General features: G+C 50.1%; 4 protein-coding genes across 4 annotated transcripts; all 4 read left to right on the forward strand.

The window, feature by feature from the left end:
• Positions 1–281: 281 nt before the first annotated feature.
• Positions 282–1,437, forward strand: POX_h09835 (uncharacterized protein; the record flags this gene model as incomplete). Its single annotated transcript, XM_050118581.1, has 4 exons — positions 282–363; positions 431–778; positions 836–1,143; positions 1,213–1,437. 4 exons carry the CDS (start codon positions 282–284, stop codon positions 1,435–1,437), a joined length of 963 nt encoding a protein of 320 aa, XP_049965368.1.
• A 4,046-nt stretch (positions 1,438–5,483) lies between these two features.
• On the forward strand, positions 5,484–5,729 carry POX_h09837 (uncharacterized protein; the record flags this gene model as incomplete). The annotated part of the gene is made up of 2 exons (XM_050118582.1): positions 5,484–5,607; positions 5,668–5,729. The coding sequence occupies 2 exons, from the start codon at positions 5,484–5,486 to the stop codon at positions 5,727–5,729; spliced, it is 186 nt and encodes a 61-aa protein (XP_049965369.1).
• Positions 5,730–18,918: 13,189 nt separating this feature from the next.
• POX_h09838 (uncharacterized protein) lies at positions 18,919–19,687 on the forward strand (the record flags this gene model as incomplete). Its single annotated transcript, XM_050118583.1, has 2 exons — positions 18,919–19,310; positions 19,381–19,687. 2 exons carry the CDS (start codon positions 18,919–18,921, stop codon positions 19,685–19,687), a joined length of 699 nt encoding a protein of 232 aa, XP_049965370.1.
• Positions 19,688–21,956: 2,269 nt separating this feature from the next.
• Positions 21,957–24,095, forward strand: POX_h09839 (uncharacterized protein; the record flags this gene model as incomplete). Its single annotated transcript, XM_050118584.1, has 2 exons — positions 21,957–22,545; positions 22,633–24,095. 2 exons carry the CDS (start codon positions 21,957–21,959, stop codon positions 24,093–24,095), a joined length of 2,052 nt encoding a protein of 683 aa, XP_049965371.1.
• Positions 24,096–24,319: the final 224 nt, after the last annotated feature.

The raw sequence follows: 24,319 nt of genomic DNA on the forward strand, positions 1-24,319 counted from the left end.
CCCTAGCATGTGATCATTTCCTAAACATCGTGAGATATTCAACCCAGCCTTTTCAACGCAGCAAGTATTATTCTGCATCTCAACTTGGTAGAGTCTCCAGCTCGCTCCCATGGAACGTGTATCACGCTTACTTAGGACCCCCAGGGTTCCCTATTTCCGGCAACCTCCATCACCAGCCCGACAGTTTCCCCCTGGCCCCCTTCTTAACTCAGTGGACAAAGTGGAGGAAGAAAGACTGGCGTGGTATTCCCGAGAAAGTTTTTTTCCTGTCAAGATCGGCGATGTCTTTCAGTCCAGGTATCAAGTGGTTGGCAAACTGGGCTATGGGGGATACCCCACAGTGTGACTTTGCAGAGACTTGGAGTAAGTCCTCCTTTGTTTATACTTGATTGCGAATTGCTGGGGGAGGATACCAGGTTACGGGCTATAGGAACTGATCGGCTCAGGGAACACGTCTATGTCACGTTGAAACTATACGAGCGCGACTCTACTCATGCTCAACGAGAAATTCAGGTTTACAAACACCTCAAATGTCTGAAATCCAGCCACACTGGCTCTATCCTCGCGCGAAACTTTTTGGATCAGTTCCAGCTTAGTTCAGCCGACGGTTCTCACTTCTACCAATGCCTTATCCACCCACCCTTGGGTATGAGTCTCTTTGAGCTTCGCAATCGATGCCCACAAAGAGTACTTCCCGAGATCCTGCTTAAGCCCACCCTTATCCACATTCTCCTTGCGCTAGATTTCTTACATAGCGAAGCGTGCGTGATCCACACTGGTTCGTTATCCCGATATGACCTCTTAATCTTCTATACTAACATATTACACAACTTAGATATCAAAGAAAAGAATATTATGCTCAATATTGAAGACAACTCCATTCTTGTTCACTTTGAGGAAGCTGAGATATCAAATCCGAGTCCACGCAAAGTAGTCGGGAATCGAGCAATTTATCGTTCTCGAAATCTGGGTACTCCCAAGAAACATGGACGTCCTGTGCTCTCAGACTTTGGCGAGGCTCGCTTTGGATCAGAGTCTGGTACATATTGCGAAGATGTACAGCCATTTACATATCGGGCCCCGGAAGTATTACTACGCATGCCCTGGAATGAAAAGATTGATATTTGGAACCTTGCTGTCTTGGTATGTATATCAACATGAAATCTCCTTGTCCCTTTTTTTTGTTCTGTCTTATAAATACTCTTCATGCAGGCCTGGGACCTCTTCGAGCAGGGCAATCTGTTCTTTGCTCGAAATGAAGATCAAAATCAATCAGACAGTCACCATCTCGCTGAAATGATAGCGTATCTGGGACTACCGCCACGTGAAATGCTTGAGAAAAGTGAATATGCCAATAAGTTTTTTGATATCAGCGGTAAAGCTCATCAACTCCTCATCTCTTTTGGTCTCAGTCTATATAAGCGTTCTGACCAGTAGAAAATAGGAAAATGGAAGGGCCTTGCTGAAATTCCTCAAACTTCTTTAGCAGGCATTGAAAGCAACTTGCAGGGTGAGCAGCAGGAGAATTTCCTCCGCTTCATACGTAAAATGCTGCAGTGGCGACCACAAGATCGGTCTACAGCGAAAGAGCTATTGTCTGACCCTTGGTTAAAATCTACATAGTTTGAATTGCCGCAGTGCCAGAGTTATTACAATAGAAATGCGTATGCTATGACTGAAATTCGCTAGATCTTGGATAAATATACATCATGCCGAGAAGTTCACTCTTGATCCTTCGTGTTACTGGAGGAACCCCGATCCTGAGAATAGCGGAAACAGAATATTTGACTCACAATGCTATACCTACACAGACCAACCGTGAGAAGCTTATAGCCTCGGTAGCCTAGTTTGTCTTCCTCACTGAGCCATCTTCGTGGTCATGAATCCGTTGTATAGTTATGACTTGGCCCATTTTTAAGACGAAGGGATCTCGCCCTCTTGCCTACGAGCCGAATCATCATGAGAAATATGTGGCTACAAAACTCTGCAAGCCATATATGGGCCTCTAGAATTTCCATGGGGAACAATATCCAGAATGGGTTACCTAGACTCGACAAGAATTTGAAACCTGAATTCTGTAATATCTGGCGGTAGACATGGTGGAGGTTTGTATCACTCACACACCGAGCCGGTCTAGACGCTCTTTTGTTTGTCTAAATATCACAAACAGAACGTTGAAAGTTCTTACGGGAGCCCGAAGGCGCTGAATATAAAAAGTTTGATTATAAAATTGAATTTGGACCATGAGAAAAAGGGAGAAAAAAGAAACGAGAAAAAAGGAAATAGACAGGTAACCAGCCTGTCCGCAAGCCACTTGAACCGCATTATCCCCAGACTACGAACAAAGTCTGTTAGTCTTCGGCCGAGTCGTGGACATATCAATCCAGGTCATGAATCCTCGGCTAAAATACTGAAAAGCGAGTAGGCTTTCTCTCGGACAACTCGGCGTTTGGGAATCTACACGTTGTCAACTTTTGTGGATATCGATGTTTGTGGCACCTCGGATCCCAAGGGAATGGTACATGCGCCTTGTTTTATGCGTCGAGGATTCATTTCGATGCATGTGTGACTGGGCTCAGCAGGTAAGGGATGGGCTTGGGTCTTGAAATCCCGACTTCAATTTTGGGTAAATGGCTAGGCCTAGATGAAAGATCTGGTCTTGTTTTGACTGGGGGTCTCTTTGGTAAAGCTATGGAGTTTTGGAAAGGAAGAAGAAGAGAAAGATGATGGAGGGCCATTTTTGACCTTTATTCTCCGAGGGACTGCGTACTTGGTGATAATATCTTTGTTGTATTGTTTTCCCCTCTTTGTTCTGTTTGTCTTGATCTGGATTGAGATAGTTGAATGAGACAGCTAAGCAGGATAGGCGTGCTGATTTTGTGGCAATTATGTAGACAGGGGGAGCAGATTAGGAATACGAATAGATGAAACTCAAACTGTGCAGCATTGTATGGAATGGGCTTTTCCATTATTTACTCTCAATTTAGACAAAAATGATTGCCAGGAAATCTGGTAATTTCTGCAGCTTCGTAGGAAGAAGCGGCTTATCTTCTCGTTGTCGACTCTATGTATGCCGGGCGTATCTATCCAGTGTGTAGGTGTGTGTGACAACAAATTCACCAATATCTTGCCAGACGACATAATGTCATCGTGAAGCTCCCATCTAGTACACAGGAGGTATATTTGCTCGAGAAACACATAGAGAGCATACTTGTCCCACCTTAATCTGGAATATGGTCAAAGGAATCCATCACACACGTATTTATTGGCATGGTTCTTCTCCCGGGGGGGGGGCTTCAATCGAACCAAGGGAGACACTACAGGCACTGAGGAAATATTCAGAACAACATGTATTTTCAGTCAACTCTTACCCAGAATTTCTCTTTTCGGTTCATCCTGAACACGGTACATACTTTGTACTCCCTTTCCAAATACCACATCCCTGTTACGAAAGTTTAGTAGTTCGGCCGTGGTCAGAATCTACAGACATCCTTCTCACGCTTATTATTTCCTCTCCAAGACGGCCGTGCATCTACCCCCCCCCCCCCCCCCTCTCCCCTTGAATGAGATACAATACGATATCTATGTATACTATAGGTTGGTCAACGGGATTACTGGAAAAGGATAATTTGAAACACCTACCGTAGGCTGTAGTTGACGTGTCTTGCCAATGACTCTCAACCTCACAAAAGCCCGAGTTTGAGGCTAAGCCAGCCGAGCCGAACCCAATGGCATGGTTCAAAGTGTCGAATACCCGACCCCTCCAGATACCGAATAAACTCCATTGAAAATGCACGATGCAACTGGTCTTTGTTCAAGAGGGGATCGAGGTGCAGATACAGGCCCGGATTGCCGGGATGGCTGGAGAAAGCTCAATGCTGGGGTTTTTGTATGATCCTTTCAATGGATCTCTACCGATTGCTCGGCAGATGTCCCTTATACTTGGTCCCTACACTTCGCGGTATCTCCTGATATTTAAGGTAGTAATCGACTGATAGAGATGTGGTCATCCACAGGCTTTACCATCGACAGCACATCGACAGCACGGATGCGAGCAAACCCGAGGACAACCCTCTCATACCTTTTCAGAGATTGTCCGACAGGCTTGAGACTGGAGTCTGCAATATGAACAGACCCGCACTATTCGATGGCGAACGAATGGTAGATCAATGAGAGAATAGTCCTCCTGATCATTGCAGACTGGTCCCCTGGTCTATCCATAATTTCTGTTATCCAACATGTATGCCTGCTCGAATGACGTGACATATCAAGGAGGTCGCTGGTCCGCTGAAGACAGACCTCTCTGGTGGGCGGGAATAAAGAAAGAGTCTGCAATGGATTTGTTCGGGAAACATTGTACAGGACTTTGAGCACACTGGACTCCCGCAATGATCCTACTGAGACTCTTGACCTTTCTAGCGCCGATACGGAAATTTGATCGACATTCAAAGAGTGGAGTACCCAGTCCAGTGGGACAGGTGCACCTTGAACCTGAAGGTTCTCAAGCGGAGACCCTCATCCAAATGTGACACATCAAGTTGGACATGTCGAACCCATCGTCCATCACCTGCCACTTTCGTACTCTCATGCCCGTCCCCGTGGGTTGATCCTGAAGGTCTTGCGCCCCGCCTACTCACTCTCTCTCTCTCTCTCTCTTCGTCTCTAGTATGTTCAATGGTCCCACAACTTTCCATACCCTTTGATCTGGCGCAGGATCCACCCCGAGAGTCTCCCGAGATCCTTGTGCTTGATTCCAGGATCTCTGATGCTGCCGATCACCGAGGTCCGAACATCCAGAGAGCGCGCGAGGTTGGCTTCTGAACATTTTTCCGCACAGATAAGCATAAGGTTGAGTTCACGTCAACAAGCCATCCGCAGAAATGAGGCACGGGTCGGGCGCGGCTTAAAGGGCCCCCGAAAGCGCCAGGTTGGTTGGTCGACTACCTATCTTTTTCCTTGCCGGTGAAATGGAGAAGAACTTTCTGGGATAATTGTCCAAATTGTCAATCTCTCAAGTATGTCATGGATCTTGCTCGCTTGTGACGGGGGAGAGAAAAGAGGAACTCTAGTCCTTGTTCCTTTTTCTTTGGTAGAGGTTTTTTTTTTCTCCTTTTCACCAGTTGGCTATGTTGGAAATCTCTTGCGGAGCATGATGTAGTGGAAATCACCCAGATCAAAGAGTGTAGTACACTCTTTTTTGAGAGGGCTGACCGATAAAAGCTCAATTTTACCGGCGGGTCTCTCTCCAAAGGCAGTCCGGTGATGATCGTTGTTCTTGTTGGACCGTAAATAGAAACAGATGGGGCAATCCGACTGTCTGGATGGAACCTTTCGGATGGAAGACAGGAAACACAACAAATCCAACCGCGCCTATTGATCTCAAATGCAAACCCTGTTCTCTTGGAACAGAAACCACTCTCGTCTTGCTCTAGGTTTTAGGTTTTTTTTTACCGTCCAATCAGCAATTTCGCGGTAGTGGCTCCATGCCTCACTCGAAGGACATCCCAAATAGTACCCGTCCTGAGCTGGTCGGTCTCGAGCGTCGAATGACTCTTGGAGTTGAGGCGTCCACGCGGGTGCCGTGCACCCTCTTTTGCACATCAGCACGTACGAAGAAGACGTAAACAAAAAAAGAAAAGAAAAAAAACTCATCTGCATCTCCAACAGGGGACGACTTCAAGCACCTGTGGAACATGTCCCGCACCCTCCACCTCTACTACCCGACATGATCAACATGGAAACATTTGTTGACCTCGGAGGTGTTCGGTCACCGATGACTTCACAAGGTAGGAAATGCGCTCGGTCACCCACAAGTGGACATTGCCCCTGCATGCGTGATAGGACGAGATGGATTGCGTTGAGAGACTTTGACATCGTGACTCCACCCCCATTCCTCTATTTTTCCCTAGAGGAAGATGGAGACCTGAAAGCGGTGGTGATATTTTCCCCTCGTGAATGACGATCATCCTGTCAGGAGTTCTTTAATGCCTACTTTGGTAACGATGCTCGATGGTGTTTTTTGGGGGGGTACTTTTGGACTGCTCGGGTGATGCGATCGACCGACGGTGGAGTATTTGGAGTGGGGACTCGAGAGGTCGAGATGGCAATGTTTCTCCATGTCCATCCGTGTATCCTGTCGACGGCAGATGCGGGCCTGGACGTGAAACCTTAACCAGAAACTGTACTCGGGAGATGGCGAAATGCTTGGGTTTGATGGGGATGGTGATGGGTGTTGGTGCTGTCTCATGGGTACAAGCTCATGGGCGTCTGAATTAGGGACACTCGAGAAGCAATCTCGTGGTTCCTGAAGCGTAGCTGGACAAGGCTCCCCATTGATCTGATCTGGGATACTATGGTCACTTGCTTCTGATGTACTGGGGATTCATACAGGACTATTTGGAGACCCCCGGTACACCAGTGCAGAGTCTAATATGTGAGCAGCCACAAGAGTTGCCGTGGATTTCCGCGCTTGAAGATCATGCAACGCCAAGACAATTCCGATGCGCACAGCAACAACCGTCGTTGACTATTGGCAAGGTACAAGTCTCATCATCCGACCGAGAAAATACCTCGAGGATCATTTATGCATTAACTCAGCGAGTCTCCAGAACACGGTCACTTACCCATGTATGTCAATCCTCAATCCTTGGCATATAGCGCCCAAGCTCGTGTAAGTGTGTATACCTCCCAAAATACCCCCCCTTTTTAAACAGGAGACGGTCATCCAAATCCACACCGAGAACCAGTTAAGATCGGAACCTTGAAAAGTGATGCGCTCCATGTAGCCTTGTCCGATCCACCAGTCCAGTGTCACTCTTTCCCGGCTAGACTGGAAGCCCAGCAGATGATGTGGATATCAAGTTCATTCAACTGGAGGTGCTGCATGCCTTTTTTTTTTCTTTCCCCCTGCCCATTTTGGTAGCGGGATCGGACCGCGACCCCAGGATTTTGTCTGCGCATTTGATCTTCGCCCCCTCCCTTTTTATTTTTGCTTTTCCTTATTCTTGGTGGTTTCCCACGACTCCCTGACTCAAGTGGTCAATTTGGTTGTGACCCCGGGTGCATTTGATGCACTTGACTCACACGTGAGCAGGGATCTCCCTGGTTCCTTGTGCATTATACCTGCTTAGAAATGTTTGTGGTCAACCCCCCCCCCCTCCTCCTGGCCCCTTTCTAGCAAATGCAGGGGTATAGTAGCGAAAAAGCAAACGATGTCTGAACTCGGTACACAATTCAAGTGGACCCTTCCAGTAGTAGCTTGTATCACAATGGAACTTGACGTCCATATTTGGCACGAGGAACCGGGGGAAGAGGCAGGTGGATAAGAGATGCATATTTGATTAGATATATGTCCTCCTCGGGTGTGGAGTAGATAGAGCTAGGATACCATTGGATTTCGAACCCATGAGAGCTTACCAGGAGTATTGATGTGATTAGAAATATATTGTAACACTTTCATGAAGAGGTGAGATCAACCATAAACGACTAGAATAAAAGGCAAAAAAAAGGCTGGGGCTTGGTGATCGAGACATGCCTGCTAGGTACCCTACTTCGATATATTCCCCCCCCCCGGAAGATTACTAAATCCCACGAGTACCCTATACATCCACTATCCATATGTGCAAATGCAGGAAAATCATCCAAAACCACAGCCATAATCCATTTTGAATTTACCTTCCCATACTCGTTCCAAGGGGGGGGAATCCACGGTCCAAATCTAAGACGAGTGTGGATGACTGCTACAACTCCGTTCAATCTCGAGCAAGATTGGAGGAGCTTAATCCGTCTGCTCCTCAACTAGCGATGCAGATCGATCGCGCGAGGACTGAGCGCTCTTCCCGTGTCCACTGCCCAGCAAATAAGATCTCGACTCCCGGGAAATCCAGGTTCATGCACGGACTCCTATATCATGCAACTTTAGCGAGCCCCTGGGCGTATCGGAGGTCGCTTTCATGCAGTCAATTTGTTTGAAGAGGGGCCACCGACCGAAGTGCATGATCATGTCGTGTCTTGAGAAAGAATCAAATGGATTACATGTGCAACACCAGTCCAGTCCACCCCAATCCACTGTCCATCCTGATTCCTGGAAATGGAACCTTGTTCCATATAGATGGAGAGTCATCTGATGAGGTTCTCTGACATGGGCAATCGTATATTCCCATGCCTGTCCCGGAACGATGTACGAATGAAAACAAGCCGGTAGATCTCATCCTGCAAACATTGCCCCTCCTCCCAACCCAAGAACATGCTCGTCAAGAGCTCTGGGCGCCTTGAACATCGCTTGTCGGCTCGGGACCCGATCTGCTGTACCGTGCGTGGACGCTAAAAAAAAGAGGAATGGACAGGGAAGGGACGCATGCTATTGGTCGAATCTCCGCATTGGGGTGAAACCAAAGACGCGTCTCGCTTAATACCCCCCGACAAGAGTTAGGATGTATGTACATGGGGATGGAATCGAGAGCATCGAAGCCACGTTGTTATATGCCGACCAGTGCGTCTTGCAGCGAGAGTGGCTTGGCTCAATATAGGAGACTACGGTCTTCTCTCTCTCTCTTTCTTTCGAGGCCATCATGCTGTATCGCGCCTCTCCTCGAGCGCTGTCGTTTACTTGGAGGAGACGGAGGCCAGATACGTTCCGCAAGTGTTGTGGATTGTTTTGAAAAGAGGAGGCGAACCTGACGTTGGCTCGGTCGCAAGGGTACATGTCGATGCAGTACTGAAGTGCAGTTCTTTTTTTTTATTGGGTGAAAATCCAATGATCACTCTTTTGACATTTCGAGGTGCTAGCTTGAGATCAGTGTGATCACCGCGGCCATGTCAAAGAGTCCGTAGATTTTTCCAATTTATACTCATCACGTCAAATTGAAGATTGAGATCATTGGACTGGCACTTGAGTAAACGTCGCAGCAAAGCCAAAAAAGAAAAGAAAGAAAGAAAGAAAAAAAGAAAGACACAAGGTTACCTCTCAGAAATCATCTCGAAAAAAAGTAGTGTTGGGGTATTTGGTGTCTGGCAGATGCAACCAGGCGAGGCAACCTTGGGTACGATTGTGAGGATTGCCGATGCTCTCACCTTTTTTACAGAAGATAGTTCGACACAGACCTGGGCAATACTAAGTACCGTAGATATCGTGTGAATCAGAACACGAGACCCATCCAGGATGCGGTCGGCTGGTGTGAGGGTCGCAGAATCTGCCACGGTCCAGATCAGCAGAAGGAGGATGAATCATCAAATGGGCGGCAGATCCAAGAGCGGCAGAGTTTTCCACGACTCAAGTGCCGTGCCACATTCAGCGGATCATCTCCGCAGCCATCCTTTAGACACGCGTGTGCTATTAATGCATGGCTTTATTTGTGCTCGCTATGTCCCTGAGATGATTGCTTCTGGACGAGACCAGGTCTTTTCTTTTTTTTCCCTAAGAATAAAAAATTATCTCAAAAAACCTCCCAGAGACAATACAGATCCCGAAAGAGACCGAAAGAGAATCGGAAAAAGAAAGAAACACGGTGCACGTGTGACACGCATCTTGCCCCCAGTCTGCTGATGGCTGATTTAAGAAGGTGCTCTCTAGTGTCATGGTGAGATCCCAAAGAAGCTAAATCAATATGAGGCGTGTTCAAGCGAGAGCGGACAAGGAATCGACAGGGAATATAGATTGTCCATCTTAATTAAACCGAACATCTGGGTCAATTATAGAGTGTCTCGTGGAGGCCACGTTTTTTTCATTTCCCGCCCCTCTTTTTGGATTCACTGTTTGACGCTAAAGCATGCAGCTACGCCAGGGTCAGTTGAGGACTCGACCGGGGGGGGAGGGAGAGAGAGAAAGAGACGTGTTCCCATAGTCGGGCTAGCACAAGAAAGGGGAGACTAATGTTGCTCCGCTGGGGGCCGAAAATCACTCAGACGGTGCTGCACAAATGCATTAATTGACGGTAGAATCGTTTTCGGTATATAGTACTCTCTCTCTGGCGTTAAAATGATTCAAAATTGTTGAATACGCATCAATCACGGGGTCCATTTGAATGTGAACGAGTAAGATTACTCCCTGCCGTAGTGAGGCTTCACGGGGCTTTTTTTTCTCCCTTAAGATCTAGCCTGATTTTACTGCGTCAAAGTCGGTTGCCCTTTTTTTTCCAATTTGTGTCTCTTCGAAATCTGGAAATAGGGCATACGGACCGGAGATAGGAGCAAAGCCTCTTATGGCAAGCCAACAGAGTAGTAGATTTCTAATATCCATCCATTCACATTCAAACGGGGGCCTGGGTTCTGCCTCCTAGATCCTCATTCCGTCCGACGGGCAGTCTTCACTCAGACGGTCGGGATTGATATCTCCCCATAAAGATGGCATACTTTGTCTCATCATTTTATGCATGATCAACTTCGGTCATTTCTCGGTCCCAAGGTGGGACTCGCGTGATTTGAGGGCCAGTCCTTCAAGTGGTAGCCACATGGGGGACAAGGATGTTGAGACGAGCACTCCACGTGATTAAGCACAAAGTGGCTTGCTTGATGATCAAATCAATCCGTTTCCAACGTCCAAGTGACGAGGTACCAACTGGTGGACAGAGCGGGCCGTCGGCTTTTGGGAAGCAGACACTCCGTTCCGGCATCTCTCAATATTCTATCAGTGCGCATCCAGCATCCCGTACAGCATGATGGACTCGACACTCATATTACTTTTCATACAAGTGTTCACGAAGCATACATATACTCTGGAGTCGGAGAGATTCATGGAATCTTTTTCCCTCCGTGTGTTTTTCTTTCCCTCCCACTGTGAATCGAAAAGGACAGCCTTTTGCCTTTCAACGGACTATAAATCTTGCTTATCTTCGGGCAATCAGGGAGCGCTTGCCTACTTCCCAAAGGGGTCTCCCTACAAGCCAGGTCCACTTTATGATCAAAAATTGTGGATTCCCTCCCTTGGCTTGGACAATTCATGAGTCACTTTTATGCTTGCTCAACTGGAGGATTGAAGACAAAACAGCCCTTCCCCGGTGGGACTGGCAACACCGTTCAACTTTCAAGCTGATTGATCAGTTCCCATTTAGGATGTGGTAGTAGTTCCCTCGACCTCGTGGGCGCAGGCTATATCAACACATAATATATGGGTCAACCCAGATCAAGTCATTTAGTCTGCCTTGTCATGCACATTCACTTTATTTAAAGGGAGATCGCTGACAACGCTTCCATAACCAACCAGGCAGGTAGATAGCCCTAACATCCAAGTTTCAAGAACCTGGTTGGCCAAGATGCGAAAACGAAGGAGAACCAAACGGGCACACTCCGGAGAAATCCGACCATCTTGAGCATGAAAGGCATTGACCAAACTGTTGGAAATCGTGGCGGACCTGAAATGTGGAGCTTGTGTAGATCTTGGACTGTGAGAACTTTTGCATTTGTACCGATGCCATCTCCTTATTTAAATTTCTCTCTTTTCTTTTTCTCCTTCCCCCCTTATTTGATCACCGCCTAGCAAAACTGCTCAACTGTTCATTGCTGATACAGTGCAAGACAATAGAGTGCTTCCATCCCCCCCTCTATTCTTTTGCGACGGGGCGAGGTCGGCCGTTTGAGCTTTGTGGGGTATACTCGAGCGTGAGACCTCTGACGCCACATGCACACGCATACATGTACGATTTACCATTTTTGGTCTGCGTCAGTTCATTAATGGGCAGGAAGTACTACTAGATTGTGTAACTGGCGGTCAGGAAGATAGGATCTCTCCCTTTGGAGTTGGGGATTACATTAAAATGATCCCATGCTTAGCGCGCTTTCCCGAGGAATCGATTCTGCACAGGCGGGTTCGAGTCTGCTTGCGCTAGCGTGGGCGATTACGTTCTTTTCCAAACTCCCTCGATGGTCGAAAAGTACATTCCGTTCTGGGTAATATCTAAACAGATGCACCCCGTCACTCACTCTACCCCAGTTTTTGTTTAATGATGATTTACTCGGTCGAGGGGAACGGTATCAGTGGTTCCCAGACATATCGTCGATCAATCACACCAGTTCCGTGGTCCAAACAAGTCAGGTTGGGGCAAAGCTCGGGCACTTCATCGATTCATTTCCTAAACCCGGGGGAATAAAGGGGAGGAGGAGGGGCCGTGCTCTTCAGGAAATGGAAAAGTTAAACATCAGCAAGAAAGAAAGAAAAAAAAAGAAAAAAAAAAGGTGACAGGGATCTCATTCATCCATATCTGGACATTGATTTACCTCCTCTGTACTCTGCACTGCACTCCGGATGACGGTGGGTCACGGCACGGTGACACCATCTGCACAGCCCCCCCTTCGCCATTTCCCTAAACCCCTATATGCATGGACAGGGATCATCGAGATCCGACAAGGCTGTCTGCAAATGGAGACCTGACATAATCCACCATCCTCCCGTCCATACACAGCCCCGAAAGAGTATGTAAGAGGGGTGGGGGAAAAAGAAAAGGGAAAAACAAAAAAGGGAAATTCATTCTGCATTGGACCACAGAAGTACTACCGAGATTGAAACACCAATCCCCATCTTGAAGGGCTTGAGCAAGGATCCTTTTGCCAGCCGAAAAAAGGACCGTGCGGTCCCGTCACAGTGGAACCCGTCCGCATTAGCGGGTCCTGGTGGGGAGTCTGTCGGTGTCGCCGATCCTATCGTATCGTTTGTTGGGTATTTTTGGACTGGCCTGAATAGGTAATGTGGGGATGCCTAGACTGCCTTAATCCAGATTCATGCGGTGTTTATCTTCTGCCCGTTCGGGGAATCATTTCATCTCGGGAAAATGGTGGTCAAGCAGAATGGCTGGATATACATGGCTGTGAGTCGTGAACATAACCGCAACGGTACTCTATCCAAATCGTCAACATGATGGTGAGATGGTCAAGGGCCCTCGTGCGGTCGTGGCACCGTAAGAATCAGATCGGGGATTCTCGAGGAGCGGACAGCCGTCGTACAAAGACGAGTATCACAGAGTCGAGCGCGCAAGCTAAGCACTACCATGAGAAATGAGTGGTATGTCTTGTCTGGTTCGTCCTCACCTTGAAGGATCGACTACTGGCTATCGACTCGTAGTTAACGCGAATCTTTGCCATATACTTCTTATAACGTGACTGTCACGCATTCCCGATCCAGTGGTAAGAGCTAATATGAGACATGGGGGGAATCTGACGGTGCACCCTAATCATCCTTCTTGCCTTGCACAGCCCTACGACAACCCCAGACCTGTGAACAATGGCCCGCCTCCCCCCTGCTCGACCAGGTTCTGGTAAGTCGGTTCTCGATTCTTATTGGAGCACGGAGAATGTCACTAGTGACGCCCGAGCCTCATGAAGGAAGAAAAGCCCACTTCCTCTGACTTTCTCGCATCCTGCATCGAGCGACTGCCCGGGGTATGAAGTTGCCTCTGCATTTGTCATCAGGTTGCCGCTGATGCCGATGCTGACTGTCAGCCCTACGTTATGTTTCAGAATGGTAAATGGTTGTGCATTGACTTGAAAGGGGGGGAGAAGGGTCGACGAGAGGCGAACAGAACTCACCGAGAGAGCCAAGAGGCCTGAATTGAGCCCATGGCTCATGCTGTCAGCACGGCTCACGTTCGATGGCCCCTCCTAACCCGTGGCCACGAGGGTCGTTCGCAACAAAACCCGCTTGCGGTAATGGTAAATCCAAAAGAGTTGACAGGGGAAGTGGCTTCTGGGCCGTGACGTCCCACGATGGACGGGTCCCGACATCCGCTGGCAGGATTTTAGTACAACCTGAGGAGGCGCATGTCAAGATGGGGCGAGAAAAGTCGTTGCGTGCAGGGCAGACCGTTTTCTTCTTTTGGCTGATTCTGCGAGCCGTTCGCACTGGTGGTCCTTTTTGAGGAGAGGGGAGGGAGATTTTTTTTCCCCATTTACTTCCCAATGGAAAAAATCTGGCTGTATATGTCGAGGTGATGAGCGCAACGTAGTAAACTGTCCAAATGTGAAATTGTCAAGACACGATCACCAGAGATCCAAAAAAGGGTCTTGACTTGATTTCCGGCCAGACTGGAATAAACTTATCATGTCATGCAGACGTCAGGAGGCTCTGCAGTGGCCTCAAGGAGCCTAGGTGCTGCGCCCTTGAACAGATGAGGCTATAGCGCGTGCTGTCAGAGCCTCACCACCAAAAACGGCCATCGAAAAATGGCATAATGCCAACGTCAAGCTCGATGGTAAGGCTATTGCGGCTCGTTGAGGTTGAGTATATTCCATGCAGCTCACTAAACAAGTCCCGAGACGCCTGCATGAGCCTAGTTGGCCAAGGTTCGCGACGTGACGACCGTCATGCCGGAGTCGCCGAGGGCACTTACAGATCAGTCCGATTCCGACCTGAAAGTGCCTTCATCCACCCAGCGGTGAAGAGAACACCCAGCTGCGCCTCAACTAACGAATTTGACCAATGAGAAGAAAGGGTCTTATGGAATTTGCAAAATGATTGGCTCGGGTGGGAGCCATCTGTGGCTGAGGCTTGTTTTCCCACCGCCCAACCTGTTGCGGGCGCGCTTTGCTCACCGACCGCGACGCCCAGAGCCAGACAAGGTCCAGTCACGGGCTCCCCGAGATTTCACTCCTGCGCTTCAATCTTCTACGCTAGGGAGCACCTTGCATGAGCCTCGTTGAGAGGAAGTGGAGAGAGAGAGAGAGAGAGAGGGTGTGACGCTTATCCCCATTGAGCCATCAAGCTACCCAGATGAGGGCTCTTGGTGGACCACTTCAGTGAATTAGCTCATGACCTGGATAAGCCTCACTCGCTTAATCTAGGCCCTTTTGCTGGATGGATCACCATGAGAATAGAAGGCAAGATAGACGACCGACGGCTTGGCTTTCACCTATCCTAGGCCTGAATTTACCGAAGGGCCCCAATACCAAGGCGTCAAGACCCGAACGAGCAAGTCCAAAAGGTCAGCACTGTCAGTTTCCGCCCCCAAATCCCGGATATGACATGGGGTGTATGTCGCATATTGCGTATTGCATTTTACACCCTTAATTGCGAGCCTCGTGGGCAAATTGAACGTTACCGCTTGCGGGTGTTTCAGAGTTACTCTCGTGGAGAATTTGAGTTGAGAAAAAAAGATCAAAAAAAAAAGAAAAGAAAAGGAACCCTTGATCGATGCTTTCATGCTACTTGAATGTACATAGTGTACCTGCAAGTCGAGTGCCCAGTGACTGCAGTAGCGGTGCACTCACAGCAAACACAATCGATAGAATTCCCCTTGGTTCCAGTACCTGTTGGGCAGAATTCATTGGCCGCCCAACGAACCACTTTCATAAGGCTGGTCCCACGGAGTCGCCGATAAACCTTGACGGTTCGATAAGCTTATGATGTAGAGGTGCAGGTACCTACTCCGCGGTCGGACATTATGGTATGGCTGTCCTGTCCATCCATGATGCGGGCTTTGACGGTGCGGGTAGACGGTTGACGGGAGAGCCACAAAAAGAAACAACTGTTGTCCCGGTTGTTTTTGGTCTTCTAGGAAGCATGTTGACCATCGTAACCGCTTGGGCGCCTCTTGAACATATGCTGTGTGGGTACAAGAGTCGTCCCGTTGTAGTATGATTAGGCTGTCCTCCTTGTCACCGGGTACATTTACCCATTTTCGTGCACATCATCTGAAAGTATCGACCCGTCCTTTACGTCGACGGTCTACACATTCCAACGTTGGCCTCTGCCAGCTTCATGACCCACCGTGACCGTTATGACCCGCCCCGACCGGCGCAGACAGAGTACTGATTTCAGCACGATCGCCCAGATTGTCTCGGGAGTGACAGCGTGTGATAGAGAGCTTCCGTATACGGAACCGGCTGGATGAATGAGCGGATTCTCCGTGCCGTCGTGGAGCCATTGCTGGGAGATCGTCTCATGTCGGGGACCAAAAGGGCGTCATCACAACCTTCCCGACTGGGCTGAAGGGTGTCCGTCGCCGAGTCCTGGTGGGCCAAGAATGGTAGATGGAGAAACCCTCGAGAGGATACCATGGACTGACCCGAGCTTGGTTTGGGAATCACTGGATGGTGGGGGACCGGGGTAAAGATTTCCAGGCTCCATCTTCCAGCGAGTGGGAAGTTTTTTGAATTCGAATTTTTGCCCTTGAAAAGGCAACGAGCCAAGACTTGTCCGAGAGGAGCACGAGCCTGACGAGACTGGAAAGGTACCAATAACAGAGAGGACCAACCGCAGAGTGACCCATGCGGCTCCAGCTCAGAGTTCAAGTGAAACGTGTGCTGATGTGCCCCAGTCCCGTGCCAGCTATGAGTCACGGGTAAAAAATCCCCCACCGGCACGGAAGAAAGTCCCCGGGCTCCGGAATGGACTGTCGAGAATGCAAAGGCTCTCTCGGGTCGAGAAGAAGCTGCTGTCTCGGCGGATGTGGCACTCCACGCAGACATCCATCCCTCCTGCTCCTCCTTCTTCTTCGTCTCCTCCTGCGCCAGACTGACCCTCCTGGGCCTTGTCTCTAGTGGGAGAGAGACGGACGATCCGATCCGTTCCCTCGTCTTCCCAACTTTGTAGTATTCCAAATAGTTCCTGCTCAGTCGCTCATGACCCTGAGGAAAACCAGACTCTTTGAGTGGTCCTCACTGGCTCTAGCCGTTGATTCCACTTTTAGATGGCCAATCATGCGCTGTCTTTCCCAGGGAGTTCATCTCCCCTCACCCTTCATCCTAAGTCAACGATTGGATCCAGTAGAGCGGCGCTCATTTTAACTCTCACGTCTGATCTGCTGATCAACGCCCAATCATGACGCGCAAAGTCCATGTATCGATCATACCCATGCCGGCCAAGATGAACCTACGACAAAGATGACTCCCCGTTTGGGTGATTCCCCTTGACTCAGTATGGCAGGTATATGCAGTTCATCACTTGCAGGGAAAACGATGGACAGACCATGGTCTGCACGTGTCTTGGCCAAGTACAGCTCAGGGTCTATCCCGCACCCGCTGCATGGACTGAGAATCGAGGTGATTGCGCCATCGCCATTCGAGGCTTCCGGCATGATACGATATCAAGGTAACACTTACCAGCCAAACTTCCTCCGGCTCCTGCATCGTTGCATACAGCCGTCTATAATCATAATCTCCATGTGTGCTGCCCGTTTGACATCCGGGCCTTTCCGTCATCACCGTGTCCTACTGCTCCACCCGTCTCCAAGTGCAATCATAGGGAGATGATCCTTTTCTGGGCGTCTCCACTTGTATAGAGATTTGATGATGGGATATCGCGCGCGTGGATACTGTATTGCAATCCACCTCCCGCTTTTGAAACTCTGTCGCGATGAGTTTGTTGTGTTCATGAGCCCCCATATCGAGAATCCAAGTTTACCCGCGGTCCGGTCCCCCGGAGTTTACACCCGCCGTTGTGGGCATCCTGCCGCAACTCCAGCTGGAGAGCAGCGCGGACAACGGAGGACACAGGGATCCCGTCACACTGACCATTACGATCGACGGAAGGAGCCTGAGGCGTTGTCTCAAACTGGAAGAGCCATCCAATCACCGCCCATTGATCCGTGTACGATCTGGCAGTATCACTGGCGACATGGGGGAGAGTTCTGTCTCAACGACTCGTTTCAGTGCGGTAACACCGCACGAGGGTCACATCCTAGGTTTTTTGCCGGTTGACAGCGACCGGTGAATCAAAAGAAAAAGCAAGGATTGAATGACAAAGTGGGCTTGGGCGATGAAGAAACACCATCCGCTACAAGAGCGTGCTGTCAACATCATCCAAGTGGGTGCCAACGCAACTGATGAGAAGCTCGCCGGTCGTCCGCAACAAGTCCCTGCGTGCCTTGCCAGGAGTACGGACTGGTCAGGCAGGCACATGCTCACGGAGTTGCCGATGCCTGAGACTGTGGAACGAGAGCCTCCTTCTCGACCTGCATCACCCAGCGGGGAAATTTCGACACACGATCTGTACTTTAGGGTCCGCATTGCACTGCATGCTTAATGACCTATCGCCAATGAGCTCGTGGGATCGGACCCGGTACAGGACAAATTACTGGCCATTTTTTGCCAGTGTTACACGGGACTTAGTAGAAGTCGATACTAGGTACGATTGTATAATATCCTGCAAAAGCCACCTGTCGGATTTGTCTACCGCGGTATCGATTCTTGGACACGAAGTGCATCCTGGAAATGCATTTCCCCTCGTGTATTTGCCCCCGTTTGTCAGCCTCTTCGCACGGCAGCCATCTCACCACGTTGCTTCTTTGCTTTGAAGGAGTGGATAATCTCTCATGCATCATCTTGGCAAGGACCGTGAATCCCGAAGAATCGGGCTTGTCAACTCGATCTGATCGGTCTGGGAGGGAATGTGGTCCTCCAGCCCGGGGGATGAAGTTGCTGACAGACCGTTGCATCTGCCTGTCATTGGTCCCCCGGTCGATACAACCCGATAAGCGTGCTAATTGGCCACAAGAGGGACAAGGTCCTGGATCCTTCTGCAGTCGTTGGTTCTTCCCGAGACTAAGTTTGTATGTTTTATAGACACTCCGATGAACATTGTCATTTTCATCGACGCATGCGTGACTCAGTGACAGAGACACTCGTCCCGGACAGGGTCACAGAGGCCACGGACGACTCTCAGCTCCTCAGCGATCGTATATGTCCAATCTGGCTCGTTCCAGACCCTTCCACCCATGGTGTCGGGAATCACAACCTGCTCTGCAGCTACCACGGCGTGGACTGCGGTGGGGCGCGGATCTGATGGAGAGCTTCCAGCCCGCTGGAACAGTCATGATTTTCGACAACGGTCCCCAGTATACTTGTTCATTTTAGGGAGGAGGTTAGATGAGTCGAGGCCGTCTTCATACGGCATTTCTTCTGACGGAGCCTGTAGATTAGGGACCCGACCATGTGGTCGGTGAGGGACTATCGACCAATCGACCAAGAAGAGTGAGAGAGCGAAAAAAAATAACAATGCGTATCAGCCTCGCAGACGAGCACGAGGATATTGTTTCCGCCAGGATCTTCGCTCGTGAATGCCATTCAACCGGTTTTAGGGACTCCAAGGTGCAACTGTGTATAGCGCAACTTGTGGAGCAAAGCTTGAAGACGGAGAATTTATCTCCAGTAGAGACCGAGAACAATTATCCGTGTGGTGCATCTTTGGTCTCCTCACATCAAGACCGAATGCTGCCTCTTCGGGTTGCGACCTGGATCCCATTTTCGGAGTTTCAGGCCACAATCCACCCGCAGGCAGAGAAGCCGGCAGTGGACAGCCCGAGACCGGATACCAGAATCCGCATCTTTTCTCGTCTCTGCCACGACATCATTCGGGGATCCGCTCGGGATTTAGGACTCATCTCACCGTCAGTATTGAAAAGTGCTTGAATGGGTCACCTTCAGAATCAAAGCCCGACCGTCCACAAGGGTCCTCAGGCTGGTCGGTTGGCCTCCCCACAAGATGAAACCTGCGGTGCACGACTCGGCTCCGAGGAGAATCCAGTCAAGACCTCATTCGCTTGAATGGGGATGTATAACGGAACATGGTGAATCCGTCACTTTGGAAGGTAGCCACGATCGACTGCTCTGGACTCTGTCGAGTCTGGAAGGCCGAGAGTCCTGCTGTCGTGTCCCCAGCCCTATCGTCACGAATGACTCGGACAGACAGGACACAACCTACATGGCCGATGAACCCGCACGAGAGAAGGTGGCTTGGGGGTCTCGCTTGAAGCGGCAGCTCTAGCTGGGTCGGGGATGGAGCAAGTTGGCAGGGACCTGTCAACGCGATTGGTGCGCGATGGATTGAGCTCTGGAAACCTTCTGGATGGTTGGATCCAATGGCGTAGCATGGAATGCACGACGAGGCTGAATTGAGTCGCAAAGATCTACCCGACAAGTACATTCAGGTCTCTTGACAGTCCAGCGGTCCAGTACAGTACTTGTGTTCCCATTGCTCCTGCGAGACAGAGCCTACGACTCGACTCCTCCTGGTCGATCTCTCTGTATCCATGTAGAGACTTGGTGTGATGCGGCCTGCAAGCCTGGGTGCCTTTTTTTTTCTCTCACTGGACCCTTCTCATCCATGTTATTCTCCCCAATTCCTCGTGTTGTGTGCTTGGCATACTCCCGTCTCCGCACTGAGAAGACTCTCCCTCCCTCCCTCTCTCTCTCTATCTCTCTCTCTCCTCTCTGCTCCATTACTATCGAAAAACCCGCTATCCGGGGAGACTCCGAGCACTAAGCCAGCGAGTGCAATTTAGACCCGCGAGGCTATTTCCTTTTCTTTCTGGTGGTGCCCCATCGATCCAGATTATATTAGTGTAATTTCACCAGAATTATGCATCTGTGACCTTTGATTATGTGATTATGTGATCGTGGGCGACGGGGCTCCCCGTGAAAAACCAGCGAGGCCTTTTACTTGATTTGGTGTCCTTGCACCCATCCCCACTGCGCTAGCGCCTCTCGTGGGATTTGCAATCGGGTTGGTAACTGCTTGGGAACGCATGGATTGCCCACGTCCCCGATGTCTGGTGGGCTGGGCTTTTGGACTGGTGGATTTCCCGTCCTGACCACCATTTATTTGCATTTTTCCCGTTTGGGACGTCCACTTTTTCTAAAAAAAATTTTTCCTTTTTCTCTTCCTTTTTCCCTTTTCCTTCTCCCCCCTCCTCTTACTTTTCACTTTTTAGCTTTACTTCATTTTTACCCGTTATTTTTTTTATTATTTATTTCCCCCTTCAAGTGTCAGTCCCTCTGTCTGGACTGCACTCGGTTAAGCTTAGTGGGTGCGAGCACGTACACTGACGGTCATCTCTGGTCAATGGACACCCTTGTCTGATCCTTTGATTTATTGGATTTTCCATTTTTCTTTATCTTTTGTGGTTTTGCTTTTATTTTATTTTATTTTCCCTCTTTGTCTCTTGGATCCCCATCTTCATTATTTTTATTATTTGTCCTCGACTGATTATCATGTGTTTTACCTTCTCCTAAAAAAGAAAAAGAAAATACAGCACTAGGAGCTAATCATCATCATCATATCGTAAATCGCACAGGGCAAATCGAATTGATGTGGCCGCTATAATATTCGTGCCCCGTCCCCTCCTTCTCCCCCCCCATTTGGGATTTCTTTTTGACCGCATCACCGACCATTCTCACTGGCTGCAGACCTGCTCTTCTCAAACATCCTATGCGGTCTACGATCATTTGACAGGAATTCTTGGATGGTTTAGCTCATTCTGTCTAGCCTGCATACGAAGATTCCTCTTGATCCACGCCGACTCCATTCCCACCGGGTCCTTTCTCTCCCCTCGGCTCCGCCGAAAGTCCAACTCGTAGATGCTATCTACTATATAGTATCCCCGCTGCACCGACAAGAGCATTCTAGCTTCAGTCCACCTCCACCAATCTTGACTTATCACGACCCTGTCCACTTTCCTCCGTCACTTTCCACGAAAGAACCCTCTCATCCCACAACACGTGGTCGTCATCGTCGACAATCCGTGATCCTCCTCCCCTCTTCCTCTCCCCCCACTCATCACCGTCCCTTCATCCAAGTCGTTCCTCTCGTCGCCTCAACCAAACCTGGACGAGTTCACTTGGCAATTCATGCGACCTGAAGCCGCTGCCTTTCTCATCAAAGCTCCCTTGCAGCAACCGAGCATCTGGAGTCACTTCCCCGGGACGACCCAGTTGCCTCCAGCGAGGCAAGGCAAGTTCCGCTATTCCAGCGAAGACCCACGTTTGCATTCCAACGTGCTCTTTTGTAAAAATCCAAATCATCGGTATGTGTCTCTGATTCCCGACACGCGGCGCTCCACATGGCAGGGAAAGGTGCCCGAGAGAGGATCTATACCGCCATGTTGGAGTCTTCGAAACAGAGAGAGAGAGAGGGAAAAAAGAAGTGAAAGAGACTGGTCTAATGCCCCTCAGATTTTCTTCACGACGAACTCTGCATCCTCCAATCGCCTTTTGTCACCATAGGAGGAGACCTTCTCCTAGCACAATCAGCACAGATGTCGGCCCAGCCATCTTCTTCCGACTTTGTGCTTTTCCCACCTGTCGGTTCTTTTCCTTCCTCTGCCTCTCGCTCGAAAATGATGGCAATGGAAACGGGCAAGCGCAACAAAACTCCAGAGTTCCAATTCACGCAAGAGATGGACCCCACGATGGTCGACGTGTTCTCCCATGCGACGGAGATGCCCTCTCACCCCAACACACACTTGCACCATGGGTTCTCACAAGCCCCTTCATATTTGGAGACACACTCGCGATTCATGGAAGCCCACTTTACGCACAACTCCAACCTGCTCTCCATGCCCACGACGCCGCCGCTGGTCGCGACGGCGAACCCCACCGACTATCCTATTCCCACTGGCTCTGCGGCCTCTGGGCCGTCCATTGCCAGTGCCCCTTCCTCGGCGCTCAGCTCGCCGTATCCCGGCCAGATGCATATGGTGCAAGATCAGTGGATGAACACAAATCATGGGCTCGGGATCCCTGCTCTGGTGATGCACGACTACTTTGCCCAGGACTACAGCCACATGGGAGGCTCCCTCGACATGGAGGGATTCTTCTCAGAAAAGCAGTCTGACCCTTTTATCGGTAGGTGGATCCCCGTGTTTCCATTCGACACATTTACTCGGTGTTTCATGAAATTCGATCGTTCGGTTGACTAACGCAGTCTCTCAGACCCGTCGTTGATTCAACCAGTACAGCCCGTGGCCTCCGGCCCTGGATTCCCCCCCACGATTGCCTACCCCGATCAAGGTGTCTACGATTACTCCGTCCCCCCCATGGAATACATGCCTCTCTCATCCGCCGCCTCTCCCATCTCCTACAGTGACCACCTGGAGCCCCCGCAAACCTCTCCCCTGATGGTGTCCGGACCAGCTCACTCACAGCCATCACCGGCATTCCACCGTCGGCCATCGGTCTCCTCTGTGCAATCCCCTCGCTCACAGCGCAGTCCCGCCCTCAGCAGCATCGAGGGTGACGAAGAGGTTCACCGGAAGGGTCGCTGCCCCCATCCCGACTGTGGCCGTGTGTTCCGAGACTTGAAAGCGCACATGCTCACCCACCAGCCAGAACGGCCGGAAAAATGCCCAATTGCGACCTGCGAATACCACATCAAAGGTTTCGCGCGCAAGTATGACAAGAACCGTCACACCCTGACCCATTACAAGGGCACCATGGTCTGTGGCTTCTGTCCCGGCTCGGGCTCACCGGCCGAAAAGAGCTTCAATCGCGCCGACGTCTTCAAACGACACCTGACCTCGGTGCACGGTGTGGAACAAACACCCCCCAACTGTCGCAAGCGCACCCCGTCGAGATCCACACAAAGCGGCACCAGCTGCGGGAGCGACGCGACGGGCAAGTGTTCGACTTGCTCGGCAACCTTCAACAATGCTCAGGATTTCTATGAGCATCTGGATGATTGTGTGCTGCGCGTGGTTCAACAGGAAGAACCCTCGGAGGCTATCAACCAGCAGCGGCTGGCCGAGGTTGCTGCGGATGAGGAGGTGCACAGGACGATGGAAAAGCACCACCTACGACGGGATGGATCGGGCTCGGTTGAGCCGCGTGGTGAAAATGATGCTCTGGATGATGAGCACTCCCACGACTCTACATCCTGGCAGTCGGGTCCAGGGACGATCAAATCCACCAAGCATGGCAATTCCTCCTCCCGTGCCATTCTTGGCTCCGGTAATGTGGTGGCCAAGTCGACTGCCAACACCTCCTCCAAGAATGGACCTCCCCGCGCCGTGATCAACCGTCGCCGCAACAACCGCGGTAACTACCCAGCGTCTTGGGGATGTCCCAGCTCCAGTATGAAGACCAAAAAACGAGTCCTGTGTGTCTTTGACGGCCAACGGCGATTGTGGAAGGATGAGATGATGCTCAATCATGAATTTGAAGTGCGGCTTCGTCTCCCCGACACCGCCTGGGACGGCACCTACCGCGACGCATATGTCACCGACCTTGACGTCGAGACTATGAAACGTGCGGAAGGCGTGCTCAGCGCGAACGAAGAGGAGCGTGGTCCCTGGATGCACAGCCCCGACTCCCATCTCATCGGCCAGCCGGCAATGCTCCTGCCTGAGCTGGGCCCATCACAAGATGATGAGATTTCCTTGCATGATCTGATGGCCTAAGAAAATTCAAAAGCTTATACTGCTTGGAGTTGCTGCTCCGTGGGAGAGGGGAAGTGTGGCTGTATGGTTTCTTATCCATCAGGCTCCCCCCCTCTCTGTCTTTTTTTTTTGTTCTCGATGTTCTTCTATTTCCCCTCTCACTCCCGCTCCATATACCCTTTACTCCTCTTTATTTGTCTCCTCGATTTTCATATTTCATGTTCCGGTATACCCGTGAGTGGCGT

Source organism: Penicillium oxalicum, chromosome VIII (assembly GCF_001723175.1).
Source record: "Penicillium oxalicum strain HP7-1 chromosome VIII, whole genome shotgun sequence".
NCBI lineage: Eukaryota > Fungi > Ascomycota > Eurotiomycetes > Eurotiales > Aspergillaceae > Penicillium > Penicillium oxalicum.